The 21,435-nt window shown below is 36.4% G+C and overlaps 1 protein-coding gene across 6 annotated transcripts in view; it reads left to right on the top strand.

Moving 5' to 3' along the window:
• Positions 1-21,435, top strand: part of VPS13D (vacuolar protein sorting 13 homolog D) — a 111,721-nt gene that overhangs the window by 40,148 nt on the left and 50,138 nt on the right. For 2 of the 6 annotated variants that reach the window (XM_075520733.1, XM_075520732.1), the window contains exons 38-59: positions 760-900; positions 2,117-2,239; positions 2,872-2,946; positions 5,396-5,501; positions 5,847-5,999; positions 6,637-6,772; positions 7,788-7,835; positions 8,602-8,752; positions 9,406-9,616; positions 10,762-11,009; positions 11,684-11,875; positions 12,486-12,612; positions 13,551-13,693; positions 14,541-14,671; positions 14,921-15,096; positions 15,225-15,348; positions 16,197-16,432; positions 17,198-17,306; positions 17,939-18,099; positions 18,456-18,564; positions 20,454-20,633; positions 20,897-21,010. In XM_075520733.1, the coding sequence (XP_075376848.1) occupies positions 760-900; positions 2,117-2,239; positions 2,872-2,946; positions 5,396-5,501; positions 5,847-5,999; positions 6,637-6,772; positions 7,788-7,835; positions 8,602-8,752; positions 9,406-9,616; positions 10,762-11,009; positions 11,684-11,875; positions 12,486-12,612; positions 13,551-13,693; positions 14,541-14,671; positions 14,921-15,096; positions 15,225-15,348; positions 16,197-16,432; positions 17,198-17,306; positions 17,939-18,099; positions 18,456-18,564; positions 20,454-20,633; positions 20,897-21,010 (3,194 nt within the window). Of the gene's footprint in view, positions 1-759; positions 901-2,116; positions 2,240-2,871; positions 2,947-5,371; positions 5,502-5,846; positions 6,000-6,636; positions 6,773-7,787; positions 7,836-8,601; positions 8,753-9,405; positions 9,617-10,761; positions 11,010-11,683; positions 11,876-12,485; positions 12,613-13,550; positions 13,694-14,540; positions 14,672-14,920; positions 15,097-15,224; positions 15,349-16,196; positions 16,433-17,197; positions 17,307-17,938; positions 18,100-18,455; positions 18,565-20,453; positions 20,634-20,896; positions 21,011-21,435 lie in introns of all 6 variants that reach the window. The other 4 variants (XM_075520736.1, XM_075520735.1, XM_075520737.1 and 1 more) reach the window with 3 other exon arrangements.

Genomic DNA, 21,435 nt, shown 5'->3' with positions numbered 1-21,435 from the left:
GAGACCATGACAGTTACATAACTTGCTGTCTCTGTATTCACTTCTCTTTTTTTAGTATTGAATTGTTTTGATGCATTCAATTTGTTATTTATTTCAGGGAAGAAAAGCGCATGAGGGTAGGCGGTTAGGCTGAAGACAATGGATTAACATAAGACCACCATCATAATTTATACTTTAGATATAAAAAAGCAAGTTATGCCTCAATACAGGTCAGCCACTGACAAAAGAATTAATCTACTTGTGTGTTTTCTCTGAATTGAGAAACTAAATTTTCTGTTATAAAATTGGTGGCCACAACCTTAGGAATTACCTGTCAATAACAAGGTAGTTTTTTTGTTTTTTAAAAATATGTAAGGTGGGGTTTTTTTAAATAGCTTTTAGACCTTTGTCTTTTGTGATACTGAGTAGCAGGCCAACTTATGGTGTGAAATTAATTTTCAAAACTATTTCAGAGAACTTAGGTCCAGCTAACTTCAATATGAAACTTCAATTAGAATTGCCTTCTAATGCTTTCCTTGGAATTAAGATATTTCTGCAAGACCCTACGTAGCGTATACACTGGTTCAAATGGAGGAGCTGGAGCAACTTTGTATTAGCTAGTGAATTAAATCTGTAGGCTTACAAGTTCATCTTGAACGCAGATTGAAAGTAAAGGATCTCATTATTAAAGTTGCATTATTAAATACTTAGGTATGTAAACAGCATTTCAATGTGGCCTTCAAATGTGTAATACACGTGACGTTTTCTGTTTGTTCTCAGGCTGGGAGCCATTTATTGAGCCATGGCCGTGTTCAGTTTCTTGGCAACAACAAGCTTCGAGCCGCCTCCACCCTTCCCGACTGAAGCTGGAAGTAAAGGCTAAACGCCGTTTGGATATAAACATTACCTCTGTCTTCATGGGTATGTAGGAGCATTCCCCGTGAGCATCACTATACAGTCTAATTTTCACCGTACTGAAAACGACAGACATTTCTAATTGAGTCCTGCTGGGGTCCCATAGAAGGAGAGAGGGAGATTTGGCACAAGTCCCTGGATATGTCACATGATATTGTACACAGGTGTCCATTTAGGCAGCCTGTATTTTATCAGATACTGTGAAAGTGTAAAGACATGAGCTACATATTTTAGAGGTTAGTAGGAATTTTTTCTCTGGTCATATGAATTCTATCAAATTCATATGTTACTTAAAATTTATTTTTGAGCAGAAACAGGCTTTCATCTAAAGCTTTCCATACTTTACAGTACTTAAAAATATTTTGATAAACTCATCATTTTTCAATACATTGACAGGCATAGTGGGGAGCTACTCATTTCAGTTCTGCAGTCTCTGAAAACCTGAGCTGTCAATTCCCACCTCAGGAAATCAAAATATTTGTTCATCATTAACTCAAACTTCATATAAGCTTCTGTGTTGTAAGACTACGATTGTGTGCATTTCCCAGAAATATTGTTGCTTATTCTGTATACAAATCTGAATAATTTGATGGTCATAATAAAAAAATGTAAACGGCTGAGCTTGCAAATGTAAGAGAAGAGCCTTTCTTGTTCCTTGAATATTCATTCCTTTCTCCCGCAAGGCCTGTGGGGCTGGCAGAAAGAGGAAGCAAGGTGGGAGGCGAAGATGCAAATCAGTGGTTCCTAAGAGTTCCCATGATGCTTTTTAACTGGTGATAACAAGTAGTAAGGCTAGTTTATGATTAATACTGTGCCAGACGACTCTGTTCGTGTCTTGATATTTATGCGGGAATGTGCATGTACCTCTTAAAAAGAAAAAAAAAATTAGAAACTCTCCTAACATGAAGATATTTAAGGTTAATTGGCTCCTCAGGGAGAGCTCTTACATTGCCACGGGAGTATCTTAAGAACATGGAATTCCACTCAAAGTTTAAAAAAAAAAAATCTTAAGAATATAAAAAAATTTTGTTTTGAAGACAATGCTGTGATTTCATGACCTGCTGTCTTTAACTTATGTAAGAGGCTCGTAGAAAAAGCAGTGAAGTAAAACTTTTGCCATTGAAGTGGAGTAACTTTAGTGTTATGATTTTAACATACTTTTCAATTACTTAGTTTACTGCCACCCTGGAGACATTTACTGTCTATGCTTATATTCCTCTAGAACAATACACATGTACCAAACAGTCATGGATGGAAGATTACTGTAAACAGGACAAAGAAGTGAATGTAATCAGTTCAGAAGACTGGACGGGTTCTTCAGTGGATCCACCAGGTTTTGGGCAGAGTATGATACTCATTAATCACACTTTATTTGAAACAGTCTGACGTACACAGTCATCTGTCTAATGTACTACAAACATAAGTATTTGGTCTTCATAGCATACAATGAATTGTTAGAGATATTTGGCAAAAAAGACAAAAATGCTATTTTCTGTTCAATTCTTTAAACAAAAACCTTTCTGGCTACTTAGCTTTGAGTGAGAACTCTGCACTGCTAGGTCTGCTTTCTTTTTTTTGTCATGCTTTCTCAGTTAATGAGTGACTATTCTGGCAAAGATTAAATAAGAGTATTGAGTTTAGGGTGTGTGCAGTTCAGAGGTGATCTTTTTCTTTCTGTACTCCCAAAGACCTAAATGACTGAGTTGCTGGAAAAAATGCTGTTATATTTGTGAAACAATTCTCTAAGTAATAGCCCTTGATATGTGGCAGGTCTTTTCAGCTTCTTTTCTCCCAGTGTTACTTCTGGAAGAAATTTGAGCAATTCAGATGCCAACTTAGTGTAAGCAAATGGGTAGAGACTCATACACAGGTTGCATGATGCCAGCTGTCTGTCTTTCCTGATGCATGATGGGGAAGAGTCTACCTGTATTTGTGTGTTTTTTCTTATCTGCTAACTTTGTCTTTCCTGTCTGCCAGGCCTTCCTCTTGTCTACCTTAGAACTAGGAGTACAGCCAGTTTGACTAACCTAGAGCATCAAATCTATGCTAGAGGTACTGTATAGCAGAGAGAGACAAAAAGGTTTTCTTCTTCTTTGGAAGGCTCTTTTACAATAAGTACTGTGTTGTATGTGTGACTTGCTGGTAGATTGGCCTCTATATTTAAACAAACAAACAAAAAACCCAAACCCAAATGACATAACAGCTACTTTGCTTTTAAGCTGCTTAACTTAGTATTTCATCCTGTCTTTCTCTTATGTTCCTCTCTGGGTCCTTCAGGAAAGAAAGGAGAAGTATAACTAATCCTATGTAGGAAGACTGTCTTTTTGAGGAAGGTTATATGAATTGTTGACTATTCAGTGTCCCTTTTCTAGAGAGATGGTATACTATGATTAAAAATAGCGTAATAAAATCACAGGATTTTTATATTCTAAAAATATCCAACAGTATGTTTGATATACATACTTATGCTTGAATGCAGCATGTCTATTTAGCTACTTAAAACTTTAAGATGCCTTCAGAAGGAACAATCTGTTTTCAGTAAGCCTTAGGAAGTAAGGCGTTCCTCATAAATATCCTGTTAATTTGTTTATTTTGTATTTGACAGTACAGTCCTTGGGCAAAACAAGTAAGATTTTTTTTAATTTTTATGTTTTAAGATTTGTGACATTATGGAAGACAAAACAGCACACTTGATAAATGTGTTGCCCCTGTAGAAAAGTTGCTGAATGGGAGGAGAGAAAGCTTTCTATAAATCGACATCTGTGGCCCATTCAGACTGCCCGTTAGAAACATTTTCTCTGAGTGGTTGCAGACAGTTCATAGATTAAAAAAAAAAAACACCAAAAACCCCCAGAAAATTATAGAACAATTTATTTTTCTGAGGTATTTGTCAGGAATTTTTTTTGTGTGTGAAAAACAAACAAACAAACAACAAAACCTCTTAATATGTATTGCTTGGCTTTTAGTGGGTATTGCAGTTAAATGACTAAATGAATTATGAAAAAACCCTCCTTGTAATGGTAGACTTTATTTTCAGGCAGTAGTCCCAAAACACAACTTTTACCTTATGTTTTCTCTTGAAAAGCAGGCCATAGTCCCAAAAATTCTTTTTTAAAAGTCTCAAAAAATAAATTGGCAATCGATTAAATGCCAGAGTAGAAGTTTATTTGGCTTCTGGTCTGTAATTTTGTGGAACCTGAGCTAGCCAAAAATTGTATAAAGTCAAGCTCAACACTAAAAAGATTGTTTTATTTGCAGTTGGCAAAAATCAGAGTTTTCATTTTCAAGAATTTCATCTTCTTGCAATTTAATTGGAAAGAACTTTCTCTGTAAGCTTTAGAGGGATCAGATTTATGTCTCCAGTGACAATGTAAGGTATATAGGAATTTGTTGTCATTGATTTGGAAGAAAGTTGTATGTGATCATCAATAACTCCTTCAAAAACTTACCTACCCACCCCACGCTATCCCTTCGTGCCTCTGTAAACCTCTGCTTAAGTTATTCTTAGTTAGACACGTGTAGTAGCGGGAAGAACGGGTCTCAGAACATGAAGTACTTCAACTTGATATCAGTCAGCCTTTGGAGTGACTGCAGATAAATTCTGTGCAGTAGATTTCACTTCTGTCTTAACTTTTCTTTAAGCAGCTGATTTATTGTGTGTGCCTTCTTTCTACTTCTCTCATACAAAAAGATGTATGTGTTTAGGGAGCAGCCATTTATCTTCCTTTTTAAGTAGTTACTGGAATTTGACAGGGGTTTTTTTTCTGTCCAAACACAGTAAGTATTTTCACAGATATGATGTACTGCAGTATGGAAGACGAGAGTAACACTTGTGTGCTTGTTAGTAATGCATACTTGCAAAAAGTCAGACATGGTAGGTGAAGTTTCTTGTTCTGGGGCTTTGCTGTCCCAGCTTTTTAACAAAACCAGATTGCCTTTGTTTGCATTGAAATTATTTTTCATACTTTTTTTTTTTTAACTAGGCTTTCTCCTGTATAGGAAAATATTTCTACTTGTTCAGTCTTTGAGGATAAAAGTCCCATTTAAAGAGGGTACCAGATAATCCTGTATTCATCATGTTAAACAGAGCATAAATCTTAATTATAAGTGAATATGTGTTTAATACTTTATGAGCATTTGGAAGTACATGAAAAGTTACTGATTATGATTGGGTTTTTAGTTAGGTTTTCTACATGTTAGTTATAACTGGAGGCATAGTATTTTGTAAGACTTGGTATGAAGAAACAAAAGAACATGAAGATTAAGCCCAGTTCCTGGGGGGCTTGATGTAGGGGAAGACTTTCTGTTTGCTTTGTACCATTTCTATAATAGTTACTAAATTTTTAAATGTTTTTAGTAATCTGTTATCCTGTTTCTTTGATCCGTTTCTCTTTAGTTAGTGCAGGTTGTGGTTCTCCAGCCATTGTGCCTCATTCTACATTAGCATCTGATGAATGCTTCTCTCATAAGCATTTAGACAAATCTTTGTTCTGTTTTATAGCTGAAATGAAGACTCCAAAACGTAGGCAGCCGTTTGTCCCCTTTGCTCTAAGAAATCATACTGGATGCACTCTGTGGTTTGCTACCCTAACTACAACACCTACCCGGTAAGAAGCTGTTGTGGGATCACTTTGACAATATTTGTCTGGCTTCTCTAACATGCCAGCCAAACCCTATTGTTTTCAGTGCTTTTGTTTTCTTGCAGAGAAACATAGGCAACTCCCAGACTTTCTTAGTTAAGAGCCTTTTCTTTGACAGCGAGATAGTTGTACTACTAAGAAAAAGATTATTTTTTTTCAAGAGGCCTAAGATAATTTGAAAATCAGTCAGATACATTCACGATGTATATGTGTTTACTGCAGGACTTCTATAGACTGAGACAGACTAAAAAGCACTTGTTACTTGAGGTAGTTATTTTGTCGGTTTGTAAAATGATGTGTTTCTTTTTACAGGGCTGCACTGTCTCACAGTGGGAGTCCAGGTGTTGTTCCTGACGAAAACGGGACATTGCTGGATGATGCCCATAATGTCAGTGAATGGCAAGAAGTTATCACCGGGGAAGAGATTCCATTTGAATTTGAAGCCAGAGGAAAACTCAGACACAGGTGAAGGGACCAGGCTGTGAGATGTGTTTTAACACAGTCATATGTGGAACACATAGGATCATAGTTGTGAGGACACTAGCAGATATTAAATAAAAAGTGGATATTTTTAAAAATCTCCTGTTAACGTTTTGTTTTTAAGTATTTAAAACTCATGTATAGAGTGAAATTACCAGTTGTCTAGTAAACAGCATATATTGCTACTGGTGGCAGCCATTCCTAGGTGTGAGTTAGATCATTATGAGCTTTTAGAAAGACTTGGGGGCCTCAATTACAAATCGTATGTCCTTTATTCTAAAGGACTGGGGGGTGGGGGGTGCGTTGGTTGTTGAGCATAAGCGTTATCAAGATTAAGAACTAGAAGAACTTGTTAACAAATACGTAGCATGCTTTTATTTTTGCTTGTATGACATAGTTGTACTTCTGTATGTTCATTAGGGAAAGTGGAACAATTGAACAGATGTAAAATAAGGTCTGTCTTTATCCATGAAATGGAAAAACTCTTGAGACTTTTTTTTTTTTTAAATGCTTCAGTGAGATTCTTTATTCAGAATCTAGAGGGTGTTCTTGGTTTGAACTGTTTGGCATTTACACTGTATAATAATGTTTAATAGTAATTTAACTTGATCTAACCTGGTAGGCACACCCATGATCTAAGAATTCATCAGTTGCAAGTGAGAGTAAATGGCTGGGAAGAAGTCAGTCCAGTATCTGTAGACAAAGTTGGAACGTTCTTCCGATACGCTGCACCAGATAAGAACTCATCCTCTTCTACTGTAAGTTCTGATTTGGAGTGTTAGTTTTAATAGAATATGTAATTTGACAGTAATGATGTCTCCAAGATTTTGATCTCAAAGCAGCTGCTGTTGTCAGATTGTCTTCTTTCCAGTTAGCTTGGATTGGTAGAGTTTGGAGATGCTGGGAGATGCTGCCTAACTGGCAGTTTTATGCATAACAAAAACACAGACTAGTCAGCAGTTAGTCTGTGCTTAGCAGTCAGAGCTTCCAATGACAGAACTAATATATTAGTGACAGTGTCGTGGACTCATGGAGGTTGAGCTTTAAATCAGCACAGCATTTCAGCAGCTACTTTTATTTCTTCTATTGCAGGAATGCTTTTCATGCGTTTAATTTACTTAAAATAAACAACACTGGCAATTTCCTGTAAGTCTAGAGATTGTTGAAATATGTAGCTGCTTAGACAAAATATACTTGTCATGAAGGAAGAATGCAATTGTAATAATCAGCAGGCTGGCTGTTGAGGCTTAATGATAAAAATGATCTTGTGGATTTCAAAACTAGTTAAGTTTTGAGAGTAGCTACTGAAAGTTGTTGAGCACTGGAGAAATTGGAAGTTGAGAACTTTTTGGTATAAAATAGGATTAGAATTTTATTTCATGATACTACTGACAAGAGCCAGTAGTCTGTTATTTGAATCGTTTCTGATGTTTTCATATTGAAGCATAAAAAGCATAATCTCTCTCTGTAACTTGATTCTTGAAGGAAAAGGATGCAAATTAATGAGAATTGCTGTTCAGGAATATCTTCTGTAGCTTTTTAAATTTTTTTTCAACGAACCTTCTTCCTTCAGCTTTGTTTCTTTTTAAAGCAGTATTACAACAGGTTTTGCTGATATAGTTCTGACATGTTTTCCAAGCTGTATTGAAGATCAGAAACACAAAGGGATTAAAGTATTCAGTTTATTCTTCTGTAGTAATGTTCCGTAATACAACTGAGAGTAGTATCTTAAAAGTTGAACAATTTTAACTTGCTTGTTTACTTTTCTCCCAGCTTGGAAGCCCAATAAGTAGAACAAATATAATACATCCACAAGTCTACGTGAGTATATATTTCCATTTTTTTGAGAGCTACTTAAATAAGACTAGCATAATTCTACAAGTGAACTGGCTTTTCCATCCTTCGAGAACCTTTTCAATAGAAAAGAAACAAAAGTCAAGCAAACAAAACGAACTTGCAAATCAGAACAAGTATTTAACATGACTTACCATTCCTCACCCCTGTAAATGGTTGTTTGAAGAATGGGTCTTAAATTGCAGTATGTGAATTCCAGCCTGTGAGCCCATATAAAATGTGGTTTTCAGGATTGAAGTGGCAATGACTTAGTGTAATGTAGGGGATAAAACACCACAGTAGAAGGGCAGCTAAGAGTGAAGAAAGTACGAATATTTTAAGAAAGTTCCACCTTATTTTTCAGTTTTGACAGATAGGAATGATGAGTGACTTAATTCTATGAGGCTTGGAATTCAAACTCCATTGACTTATAAAATAATGTAATAGTGAGGTAGCAGATAAAGTGTTCTTTTAGGGTCTGTGTTGCTCTTATTTGAACTTGCATCATTTTGAAAAAGATAATGGAGTTAGTAGTATTTAGAATTGCTTTTTCATAGTTAATTTTATTGTGTTTTGAGGAGGAGGTACAGGATTATAAATCATTATTATGAAACAATATGTACCTTAGGTGTTCCACGTGGTAGGACTCAGTTGACAAGTTTTTACTCCAGCAGTTACTGTTTCAAAATTGAGGTGTCCCTCTTCTAGGTATAATCATTACCTGAGCTTTTTAATGCTTTTAAATATCTTCCAGTTTTCTTCATTGCCTCCAGTTCGTGTGGTATTTGAAGTTACCATGGAAGGCAGCGCTCGGAAAGTGATAACAGTGCGCTCAGCCTTGATTGTGAAGAACAAGCTGGAAACACCAATGGAACTAAGACTAGATAGTCCTTCTGCCCCTGACAGTAAGTATATTCCTTCCATACTATGGCGAATCTTTAGCTTCCTCCCCGAGAAGATTCACCACTGCCTCTGATGTTAACAACAAAGTAGACCTCCCTGGAAGGGAAATGGCTAATCTAATGGCTAAGAAGAAAATGATCAGCAGGGTAAGCTAGAGAACTAGAGAACCCAGTAGGATTTTTCCTTATTGTTCAGGTAAACAGGGAAAGCTGAGACTCTGTAAAGACTGAATCTTATTTCTGTATGTAGCATGTTGTACATTTTAGCAGTAGTCTAGAAAGGTTCAAGTGTTAGCATGCAAAGGTGCAGTCTAGAAATGTAGTGATATGCTGATAATGTACCCAAAATTTAATGAATGAAGTCTTTTTGAAATAAGCATTTTCACTAAAGCCTCCGAGGAAAAATAATTTGAATTCCAGCAAGTTGTTAGTCTGTTTCCAGTTTCAGATTTGCACACCTAAATTTGCGTACTGCCAGATTGTTAACAGGGCTTAAAGCAACAGGTTGGTGTTTGAAACGTACATAAAGTAGTTAGTGTTTTATGTTAAAACGGAACATGTTTCTTCAAAAATTTGAGACTTGCTATTTGAAAATTTTTTGCTTTTCAGTAAAGGGGCCTGTTTTGATATATGTGTATTTTCTTCTCTGGTTGCAGAACCTGTAGTTCTTCCAGCAGTTATGCCAGGAGATTCCTTTGCTGTTCCATTACATCTTACATCTTGGCGTTTGCAAGCCAGGCCAAAAGGAATAGGAGTCTTTTTTTGTAAGACTCCAATTCATTGGACTAATGTTCAGAAGACAGCAGAAGTATGCAGCAGCAAGCGAGAGTGTCATTCAATGGAGTCTGAAAATAGCCGATTTTTCAGGTAATTAAGACCTAATTATTTCTCTGTAAGCTGTGTTACCTTCTTCTGATAAATGAGATACTGTGAAAGTAAATAACAGGAAAGAAAATACTTAGAGAGATGAAAGCTTCTGCAGTTAATGAGATGTTTTGTTTGGTGTGTTGAATAATGACAAGGCATTGAAGCATAACTGCTGTATTTCTGCTGGGCTCCTTGAAGCCCCTTTGACAGGGCCTGTTAGCAAATGTCTGAGAATACAAAGTAGGCACACTATTAATATTTATTGTAAAAAAGAAAAGGTAAGAAAATAGAATGTGGACTTAACGTTAAATTATCTAGTCTGTCTCACTGAGAATAAGGAGTGCTTTGCCATAGTGTGTTCACAAATACTCATTCTTTGTCCTGAACGTCCTGTACTCTGTTCTAAGCCCAAAAATGTCGCTGCATAGTGAGGGCTTAATGGAATTTTGTATTTACCTGATAATGATGGATTTAGGGATGCTGTGAATTTAGGAAATACTAGAATAGAGATTATGGAAGTTGTTTCAGGAAATGACCTTTGCATACTATATAGTTACTGCTGTGTGTCAGTTCCATAGGTCATTTCTTAATATGCTGGTTTTGAACGTATCACAGGGAGGAAAATTAACAAATTATTTAAAAGGAAGGTTTACTGACTCAATTTTTTACCTTAAATAATGAAAAACTGAAGTGTCAGGTGGCCAAAGCAAGGATATATCTACTGGGAAGAAGGACATGTTCAGCATTTATGTTTAAGAACATGATTATAGTTTACTTTAATAGTTAAAATCTCATTTTAGTAATAGTTGATAAGATGTTTCTGAGAGTTTATGGAAGTTGTTTTTAAAGTTGGTAATCTGTAAAAGCAATTTTCTGTTAGGTCTCTGAACAGATGAGTTTTTTGGAGTGACTAAGTTAATTCGTTGCTTAAAATCAGGAAACTCCTGTTGTCTTAATGTTAGGCATAAATACAAAATACCTTACAGTCAAACTCTAAAGTGATTATGTGGAGAACAATTCTAAATGCTGTTTTTGCTATCAGTCCTGAAGTTACAGCATGTTGTGGGATTTAGTGCAACACACAAAGACTGAGTTCAGTTACTCCGTCGAGTTCATTGACTTCTCATATATGTCTGCCTTCACAGGTTTTGTGTGGCTATAAAGAAAGAAAATTATCCGGATTACATGCCTTCCAACATATTTTCTGACAGTGCTAAACAGATTTTCAGACAGCCTGGGCATACTATTTATCTCTTGCCAACGGTGGTAATCTGTAACTTGCTACCTTGTGAACTTGAGTTCTATGTTAAAGGAATGCCAATTAATGGGACCTTAAAACCTGGCAAAGAGGCAGCATTGCACACAGCTGATACATCTCAGAACATTGAGCTTGGTAAGGTTCTTTTTCAGATACCACTTTTTGATCCTCCTGGAGGAGAACCTCAATATAACTGTTTCTTGTACAAGGAACTATGGTGCAAGAATAGAAAAATTAAAAAACTGAAAACGTTTATATGATTATTTCATCGGGTTGCAGGGTTTCTTATTGTTAATAATCAAGTGCACGCGTCCAAAAAAAAATACTAATATTGCCATCATTCCCCCAAATCTGTCAGCTGTCTTGCTCTCTTCCTTATTTGGCTCTTTTCTTATTTTCCTGAGAGTGAAAACAGTGGAAACTGGAGAGAGCAGTGATAAAGAAGGGAGTAGATCAAATAAGTTCCCAACGTTTTGGGTGGTTCTGCTGTTTTCTTTCTGACAGAAAAAGTTGGTGTTGAGAGTACGTATGGAATTATTAAACACTGGCTGGACTTCTGGTGCCTAAGGCAGTAATTGGCCCTAAGCAGGGTTCTTTACAGAACTTTTTTTGCTGCTTGTGACTTAAATTGAGGCATTTCTTCATGAGGTCAGAGGTTACTACACTGGGCAGATGTAAAAGTTAATCTGGGTAAGCTATATGAAATATCCAGAAAGATCAAGCCATATTAAACACCAGCCTGTATACTTATTAGAAACTAATGTTTCTGTGTGGGTGATGTTTGGTTTTGTTTTCTTTTATTTTCGTAGGGGTATTGCTAGAAAACTTCCCAATCTGCAAGGAGCTGTTGATTCCTCCTGGGACACAGAACTATATGGTGCGAATGCGATTGTATGATGTCAACAAGCGATTGCTAAATTTGACCATAAGGATTGTATGTCGTGCTGAAGGTTCTCTAAAAATACTAATTTCAGCACCATATTGGTTAATCAACAAAACAGGTAAGTTTACAGTATTTTCTTTCATAGCTGTAATCATGAACTAGGAAATAAGATTTCATGCAGTGTTTTGATTTGCTTTCTAGCCAAATAGTGCTTTTAAACACTGCTTAAGAGGAATGAAAGTTGCAGGATTTTTTTTTTTTTTTTTTTACAGTGCCAGCAGCTATTGTTTGATGAAAGTTAGAGCAGATAACTTAGACATTTTAGTTGCTATATTGCAGATTTTCAAACAGGAGCTATTGTACCTCTCAATAAACCAACATAGGTTGGATCACTGTTAAAATTGTGGTTTTCAAAGACTGAAATGCCTTGAGAAAGCAACAGGTCTAAATTGCAGTTATTCTGTGTTAACATCCCTTGGCACTTTCAGAGCTAGAAGAACTCCTTTTCTGCATGGACCAGACTCCATGGCTTGCAGCTGTTAATAGGTCTAGCTGTTAAACAGGTTAGACAGAGAATGAGAGGGAGAATGCCTGCAGACTAATGGCTAATATTACAACTGAAATATTTTAGGTTGTTCCTTAATTTGAAGTAGTTTTTACCACTCCTTACCATAATTTGTGCAAAGGTGAAGTGTAGTTTGACACTCAGTTTTTGTATTTACTTAAAGGATTACCACTTATCTTCAGACAAGATAATGCAAGAACAGATGCTGCAGGTCAGTTTGAAGAGCATGAGCTTGCCAGAAGCCTCAGCCCACTTCTGTTCTGTTATGCTGATAAAGAACAGCCAAACCTGTAAGTAATACCACAAGAAGAGCAGACAAGGAGGAACCTTACAAAGTATGAAAGTAATTAGCAGAAGATTGGGTGCTTATATACTAGTATGAATATCAGATAGGAAAAGTCTTTCCCTATTAAGATGACCTGTTAAGTTACTAACTTTCTAAATACTAAAATAAGCATATTGGACCTTTAGACATTTCCTACTGAAAGCTCCTTGGTTGGTTAATTCTGTTGTGTCTGCAGGGTGCTTTGGTTTTATTTTACATGTTTTGAACTCATGCTTCTTTTGTAAGAAAATCAAAAACCTTTTTGAAGAGACGTACTGAGTTGTATAAATTACTTTGTTACCACTAAAAAAAACCACTCCAAACCCCTGATTCTAAACTCTGAATGTTAATAGAGAAGTAGTAGCGGTCACTTAGTAGGAAGTCCACATGCAGCAGGCCTGTTGTGATTCTGATCTAAAAGGAAATGGCAGGATTTTGGAAAGGAAACTTTTCAGCTACTTTAACTGGCATCAAGGAGAGAACTTGCTTTTTCCATGAAAATAAGAAAAAAGAACATGATTTCGAGTAAATTTATCTGAAATGTTCTGGGATTTTTGCTCAAATGAACAACAGTTAAATTTATCAGAAGAACTTATTCCAAATTTTTTTTTCTTTTTCTTTCAAAGAAAAAAGACACATAAATGTTGTGGTTAATCAGTCTGAAAATTACCAAGCCTTTTACAAGAAATGGTTACTGAATCTTGACCAGTATGTTAAAAGAGCTTATGGTAGAAATGCAGAATTAATTACTCAATAAGAGATTTATCATGGCTTCTAATGCTTTTATATTAAAACACAGGTGTTCTTTTTGTGTCTGGGTATGTGTTTGATCATCAGCATCATGTTGATATCTGATCCTTCATTTAAATGAGTAAATCTTTTGTGTTTTCTTCTTACCCTTAGTTGTACAATGCGGGTTGGAAAAGGAATCCATCCTGAAGGTATGCCTGGCTGGTGCCAGGGTTTCTCCCTGGATGGTGGTAGTGGTGTCAGAGCCCTTAAAGTGATCCAACATGGGAACCGGCCAGGCCTCATTTATAACATTGGTATGTGTTGATAGGAACATTTGAGAACTATCGTAGAACTTGGTAAGACATGATGTCAGTGACACCAGAAACAAAACAATTACAGCAGGGAAACATAGATTGTTAAAGGGTTTGGAGGGTCCAGAGAAAATTATTAAACAAAAAATAGTGTTCTAAGTATTTTTACGTCTTTATTTTGAACTTCATTAGCTTTAAAAATCAGTTTTCAGTTATTTTTGTTTTTACGTATCATCATTGAGTGTTAATAACTGCATTTACAAACTGTTCTTTCTGTTTCTGTGTCTTTATTCCCCCTGTATGTTACTTCTAAGTACGTTTGAAATCCCACCGCATTACTGTCTTTGATTGAGTGTCTGTATACTGTAGCCGTTCAGCCATGTGCTACTTCTGTGGGTTTTGCTTTGTGGTGCCTCCGTAGGCTGATGTGGAGGAGTGCAACTTCTGTCTTCCTTGTGCTCCTAGTGTACATGAAGTACAATTTCCTTGGAAGCTTTTAGTTTTTAATTAAATGGCAGTTTGGAAGTTGGTTTTTGAGGAATTTTTCATATATTTAAAAGCAGAATAATGACTTGCATTGATTTACTTGTGATTGGAAATAGTGTGGGTTTTTTTATCTTCAGTGCTTATGATCTCTAAATTGTACTTGAGTAACAGCAGGTAACAGATGGCATAAAATTATATTTACTGTTTAAAATAACGTTTCAAAATATGGCAGTGGTATGGCAGAAACAGCGCATCTCAGGAACCCAAGAAAAAGAACTTTTGTTATGTGAAATATATTGTGGCAGATGTCTTTTGTTTTCTCTTGTAAATAATAGCTTTCTGTTTTATTTGTTTTTATTACTAGGTATTGATGTTAAAAAAGGCAGAGGCCGTTACATTGATACATGCATGGTAACATTTGCGCCCCGTTACCTATTAGATAATAAATCAACCTACAAGCTTGCCTTTGTTCAGCGGGAATTTGCCAGAGGTCGGGTAAGATGCTTCCTTTTTGTTACTTGTTATTACAATACCTGTAGTTAGTCACAGCATCCTTCTAACCAAAAAGAACACAGACATTATACTGGAAAGTATTGTTGGGTGGTTATGAGGATCTTTCTCATTATTCTAATACCAGCATTCACCTAACAGAATAGTTGCTGTGTTCATATTTGAGAGGTATATAGATTAATACTGTATTTTTTAATACCTGTAGGATATGTATTTACCAATTTCTATTGCTAGGGAACATCCAATCCTGATGGCTATATCTCCACACTTCCTGGTTCCAGCGTCGTGTTCCACTGGCCACGTAACGATTATGATCAACTGTTATGTGTGAGACTAATGGATGTCCCAAACTGCATCTGGTCTGGGGGCTTTGAGGTCAACAAAAACAACTCGTTCCATATTAATATGAGGTAGCTATTATAGATAAATCTTCTGTAGCATACTTCCATTTTTAATAGAAGCAGCTGTTTAACACTTATGACTGCAGGTAATGCAGATCAGAAGCCTACCTCTCTTGCACTTGTTTCTTCTTGTTCAGGGACACCCTGGGAAAATGTTACTTTTTAAGAGTAGAAATTACTCTTCAAGGAGCCACATATCGCATTGCGTTCAGTGACACAGATCAGTTACCACCACCTTTCCGCATAGACAATTTTTCCAAGGTAAAAGAGAAAAAAATCACACTTTTTTTGCTTTTCTTTTTTTTAGTAAGAAAAGAGAAGTACAAGTTCTTTTATATTTGTTACAAGAGGGAGCTGACTAGCTTGCGTAATGAAATAAAATGAAAGTGTGTGTAGCAAGAGGTATTTGTATATAATAACTGTAATTTTCTGAAGTTTAAGTAAAAATTGGTAGTACTCAACTACTTCATCTTGCTCAAATAATTATGCTAACGTTGTGGCTTTCATGAGTGCATTGTGAGTCTTACAAGGAAGAGCATTATTACTGATGAGAAATTTGTGCTAGGGTGATAGTTTGTAATCTGTTCTGTGTTATTTTCAGCACTAGAATAACCTGTAAAAAGAATTCGGGCTACTGCTGCCACGTACTTTCTCTCTGTCTTTGGGCTTCCATGTCAGTGATTATAAAAATTGGAGAATTTACTTTGCGTATTTTACAGTAACTTACTGACTGTCTTGTGATCAAAGCAGGAGACAGAGCTCTTAATAGTTATTGGTTCTAATTCTGGATTTTGGTACTGAACTGTTAAAACTGGGCAAGTCTCTTAATTTTGATTAGGAGGGTTTGAGATGCTAGCATAGGACTAAAGACATTTTGAACCACGGATGACAGATAAAAGCAAAGATGACATTTCTCATCCCTTTGAGACTATTTTTAATTGAGACTTGAATGGAAGAAAATGCATATGAACCCATTGTGGGGGGGGGGCGGGGGGGGAGTGAGCTGAACATGTTTCAGTGATCAACTCCTGAAAAATGAACAAATGATAGCAAAAAATCTGATTAACAATTTCAGTGTGAAACTGAATCCTCTTTCATAACTGTTACAGGTCCCAGTTGTTTTTAATCAGCACAGTGTTGTCGAGCCAAGACTATACACTGAAGTGAAGCCCATGACCTCTCTGGATTATGCATGGGATGAACCTATTCTACCACCCTTTATAATGCTGACAGTTAAAGGGGCAGGCTCCTCAGAAATCGTCTGTAGCATGAATGACTTCCAAGATAGCAAGCAGCTTTACTATGAAAACTTCATTTATATTGCTGCTACATATACTTTCTCAGGGTAATTCTTAATATATTATATGAAAATATTTTGAATGTTCACGGTGTTCTTTAGGCTTTACGTTAATATTCTCTTAATGGTTGCTGTTTGAAAGTTTTTCAAATGCAGCTAAACTTGTGTCAACCTTGTAGCTAGCAGAAGAAATGCCAAAATTCAGAAGTTGAGTCTGGCAGTTGGTAAGCTGTGTATTTTAGCTTGTTTGGTCGTGGTAACTTAGCTTTATAGATGCAGCTTGCCATTGTTTATTTTGTCACATAGTGAGAAAGATTTAGCATATGGCATGTGCTGTGACCCCACTGTCTGATCTTAGAAGAGCAGGGATGTTTAGGGTCACGTCTGGGGGCTTAATGTCATTCGGTAGATTAAGAACACTTTGACTACAGGACGTACCTATTTATGACATGCCTGTGAATTTTAAACTTGCACTAGTTTATATGCTGTTGAAAACAGCTACGGGAGATTGATACATGCTTTGCTTTCCTCAATACAAGGTAGAAAATTTTCTTTGGAATTCATCTTATTTGCCTGTGAAGTTCCTAGTTGCAGTGAGAAATCAAAGCCTCTTTTAAGAATGTACTCAAATTGACTTTTTACACTGGTAATTCCAAAAATAACAAGAGGGAGAAAACCCAATATAAATTTTTGTCTGATTGGCTATACTGGAAGCGTAAGGTTCCTGGATTGGATTTTGGTACAGATCTAATTCAGTCAACAGAGGAAACCGCTATTCTGAATAAACATGATGATGTTTTCTTGGTGTTCTAGTTTACAGGAGCCAGGTGTAAGACCCGTTGCTTCGAATAAGGATGCTGCATATGCAGAGCTTGTCCTTGATGTTTCTCCAAAGACTCAACGAGTTGTACTGAAAAAGAAGGTACCGAGACACGTTTGATTTTATTAAAATGCTGTTGCTATGCGCTGAAGTAAAACCATGTGCTGGGAGAAGGAAGAAGTAAAAACACTTTCATGGCAACTTTTAAAGGGTGGAGACATACTCCACTGAAAGCGACAGGTTATTGCAATTCGGGTTGCTTGAATTATGGTGGTGCTCCCATTATATGGGGGTAAGGGTGACAGAAAAGAGAATTGGAATAAAAGTAGTAAGGAACATTGTAAATGCCTCTAAAACAACCAAGCGTGGTAGTTGTATGTTGGAGGTTCTAATGAAGTTACAAGGTAGGGCATGCTTCCTTTTTGGTTGCATTGTAAGCTAAGTCTTCTATTTCTGGAGCTCTTAAGAAATAGAAACTGTATTTAAATATCGTTGAGATTAAAAATAGCTTGTAAATACAGCTCTGCATCTAACAATGCTAATGTAGGATGCATATTCATTGAATATCAGAGTTGAATTAGAAGTTTTTATACAAACTAGTTTCTAATTCGGGCCTCTGAAGTTACACAAGTCATTCCAAGAATTATAATTCAAAGCATCTGACAGCAAAACAGAACAGAGATATTTGCTCTGTACTGCTGTGTTCATTTAAATGTTGAATTTTTATGCAACAGGAGCCAGGAAAACGATCCCAGCTTTGGAGAATGATGGGCACAGGAATGCTTTGCCATGAAGGTTCTTCAGTTCCTCATAACCCCCATAAACCTTCTCCTCGGTCTGTGGACTCTTGTATGATTTTAGATATTGCAGGTCTGGCAGCTGTCACAGATAACAGGTATTGCAAATACAATTTCTCAGGAAACTGATGTAGATTCTAACCATATCTTTGAAAGCGTACTTAACATGATATTCTCTGAATGAGGAAAGAAATGATTCTGAAGGCATGTGGAAGAGCTAGATTTTATCTGTCTTTGTGAACGGACCTCATGGTCACTTTTGTGACTTGGAATTATTTTTAAAAGCATGGCTAATGTATTTTCAGCAGCAGGTTGTTAAAAGAGCACTTCAGAAGTGAGATTAGGAAAATGAGCTTGAACAAAATTAGAGTAAGTGTTCGCTATTAACACATCTCAAGAGTAAAACTGAGAAGCTGGAATCCTCTAAGTACTGGGTGGCATGCTTTTGTTGCAGGTACGAGCCCCTGATGTTGAGAAAGCCTGATCGACGGCGCAGTACGACCCAGACCTGGAGTTTTCGTGATGGAAAGCTGACCTGTGGTATTCATGGACTTGTTGTCCAGGTCAGTACTGGTTATATGTTGAACTTGTTTTGACTGTTGCTAATATAGATGGCAGAGTCATTTGGGCTTAGTATGGAAGTGAGCTTTGAGGCCAAAGTTCAGAATACAGAAGAAACCAGACTTGTGCAAACAGCTTGTGTGGTTTAAATTCATGTTTGAATGTTCTTATCAATTTCAAATAATTAAACTTCTAATTTGAAAGTAAATAATTAGAAAATTAATAGTACATCATTGTTGAAAATTAACAGTATAGTGATAAATAGGGCCTTGAGATATTCTCACATGTTGTGTCAATTAGTGTCACTGATGAAAGTCAAGATTTGTGTATAACCAGCGCTTCTCAGAATCATGGTTCTAACAGTTTAGTAGTAAGAATTTTAAAAGCCATTTGAACTGTTTGCTCTTTCTTTGTGTTCCAGGAAACTCTGGCTTGCAGACAGCTAACACTTGCAAACTATTTGATAATACTGCCTGTTGATGTTAGAATTTGTAGGCACAGAAACCTGGATTGCTTTTACAAATTCTAGAACTAAATGTCAAAAGAATTTTTTTTTTTTTTTGAGTATTTCAACCATATTTATCCATTGCTTACAACCAAATTTGAGTAAGTTATCCTGCATATTGTTGAAATAGCAGTATGTTTGTAATAATTATTTATATTATTTCTAATGTTTTATTTTTAAAAATAAATTGTGCCAGCTATGTCAATGGATATCAACCTCAATTCAGTGGAAAAAGTACCTCCATAGTGAATATGTTAGCTCTGTGATGAAAGTGAGTCATGTGCACAGTGAATCTGGAATGGTTCTGTAAGGTACCGAATGATAATATCACTTTGAAAATCCTGCAGATAGGACACCATCATGTTCTATTGGAGATATCTCACCCCCCCCGCCTTTTCTTGTTTCTAAATTCCTTGTAATGCTTCAGATATTTCTTCATTTTATAGCAGAACAGCAATGACAGAAAACCAGCATCTTGGTCATTTTGCTCACTCTGTAATAGCAGGACAGTATGTGTCCTCTGTGAAACTAGAAATATCCTGCAGAAACCAATTTTGAAGTTTCAGATGCTTGTTCTGATGTAAGCAAAGAAGAAAAAGTATGGAAAATACTCCTAAGGCTTCACAATAACCTTTTAAGACTGTATTTGTGGTTCTGTTCTGATTAATTTTAAAGGAATGTAGTAGCTGTAGAAGAGGGTTCCAGCCTCCAGAATAGATACAGTAAGGATAGCAGCAATATAGTGTTCCTTTGCCACCTTTAATGCTATGTTTCAATTCTAATACCAAAAAACAGATCTAGAGAAAAATATTTTACTTAGTCCCATGATGTTGCATTGATCATTTTGTGATCAGATTACTGTAGTTTAGTTACTACTTGTCAGTTTGAATCAACCAAAAAGCCCTGCATTGCTGTTTTAAAGATGTTGACTCAGTAAGGGTTTACATTCCCATCTGCAGATCCAGAGTTCATCTTTTAAAAAGCTTTCTATCATTTTGAAAATATTTTCAGGAAGGACTTCCCATGTTCGATCATGATATGATAGCTTTAGTTTCTGACTGTGCAGTGGGAATACTTAATTATTGATCTGGGCTGTTTCTTCTAGCTGCCAAGCAGATTAAATATGAGTTACCAGAAGCTTTAGTAATATCAAGTAAAATGCTGCTGGACTGCTTTTCTTTTAGTTCTAAAGAGTAAGACATGTTAGTTTCCCTCACACCCAGACTACTCAGTCTGGGATGGAGTCTCAGATTACTTTCTTCTACTACTGACAGCTGTGTAAGGAGAAGAAAGTAAAATACATTTCTAAATTAATGTATGTAAATAGTTAACTGAAGCCTTTACCTATGATTTTTTTTTTTTCCTTACTCTTACTTCTTTCTCCAGGCAAAGGGAGGAATACTAGGTCTTCATGATGGAGCAGAAGTTGTTCTTGGTCCTGATACTTCACTTGAACTTTTGGGGCCAGTTCCACCTGAACAGCAGTTCATAAACCAGAAGATGAGGCCTGGGTCAGGAGTACTAGCTGTTAGAGTCATCCCAGATGGGCCAACTAGAGTTCTACAGGTGAAGGTCCTTCATTAACTAGAATCCAGTTTCATTATTTGCTTGTACTTGAAATACCTTTTTATGGATTGTATCTCTAAAGTCTTACAAAAAGTTAACTTTATAATGATATGAAGGAGGAGGGGAATATCATAAACCAGAAATAATTACAACAAAAGTTTTCATTGTGCTTATTTAAAAAAAAAAAAAATCTAAGGTAGGACAGTATAGCTGTTATTTATAAATAGGAAAGTGATCATTGTAGTAATTTATTTGTTTATCAGATATCAGATTTTAACCAACGTAGAAATGATCGTTTATCCAGTGGAGATGAACTTCCAGTTACAGAACAAGATCTACGCAAGTTAAAAAATCCAGATACAGAGCAGGAATTAGAAGTAAGATATTGCAACTATTTATTAACTATTTTATTTATCATTTTCCTTTCTAGATTTTAGAAGGGAGGTCAGAGGGGTTGTTCATTAGCTTTTCCCCATAGAATCACAGAATCGTTTAGGTTGGAAAAGACCTTTAAGATCATGGAGTCCAACCGTAAACCTAACACTGCCAAGCCCACCACTACACCATGTCCCTAAGCACCTCATCCAGACGGCTTTTAAATACCTCCAGGGATGGGGACTCCACCACTGCCCTGGGCAGCCCGGTCCAATGCTGGACAACCCTTTCGGTGAAGTAAAATTTCCTCATATCCAGTCTAAACCTCCCCTGGCACAACTTGAGGCCATTTCCTCTCGTCCTGTCACTTGTTACCTGGGAGAAGAGACCAACCCCACCTCTCTACAGCCTCCTTTCAGGCGTTGTA

This window comes from Mycteria americana, chromosome 18, assembly GCF_035582795.1.
Source record: "Mycteria americana isolate JAX WOST 10 ecotype Jacksonville Zoo and Gardens chromosome 18, USCA_MyAme_1.0, whole genome shotgun sequence".
Classification (NCBI taxonomy): Eukaryota; Metazoa; Chordata; class Aves; order Ciconiiformes; family Ciconiidae; genus Mycteria; species Mycteria americana.
The sequence above is the reverse complement of the archived record's forward strand: the minus strand, read 5'-3'. Positions and strand labels throughout refer to the sequence as shown.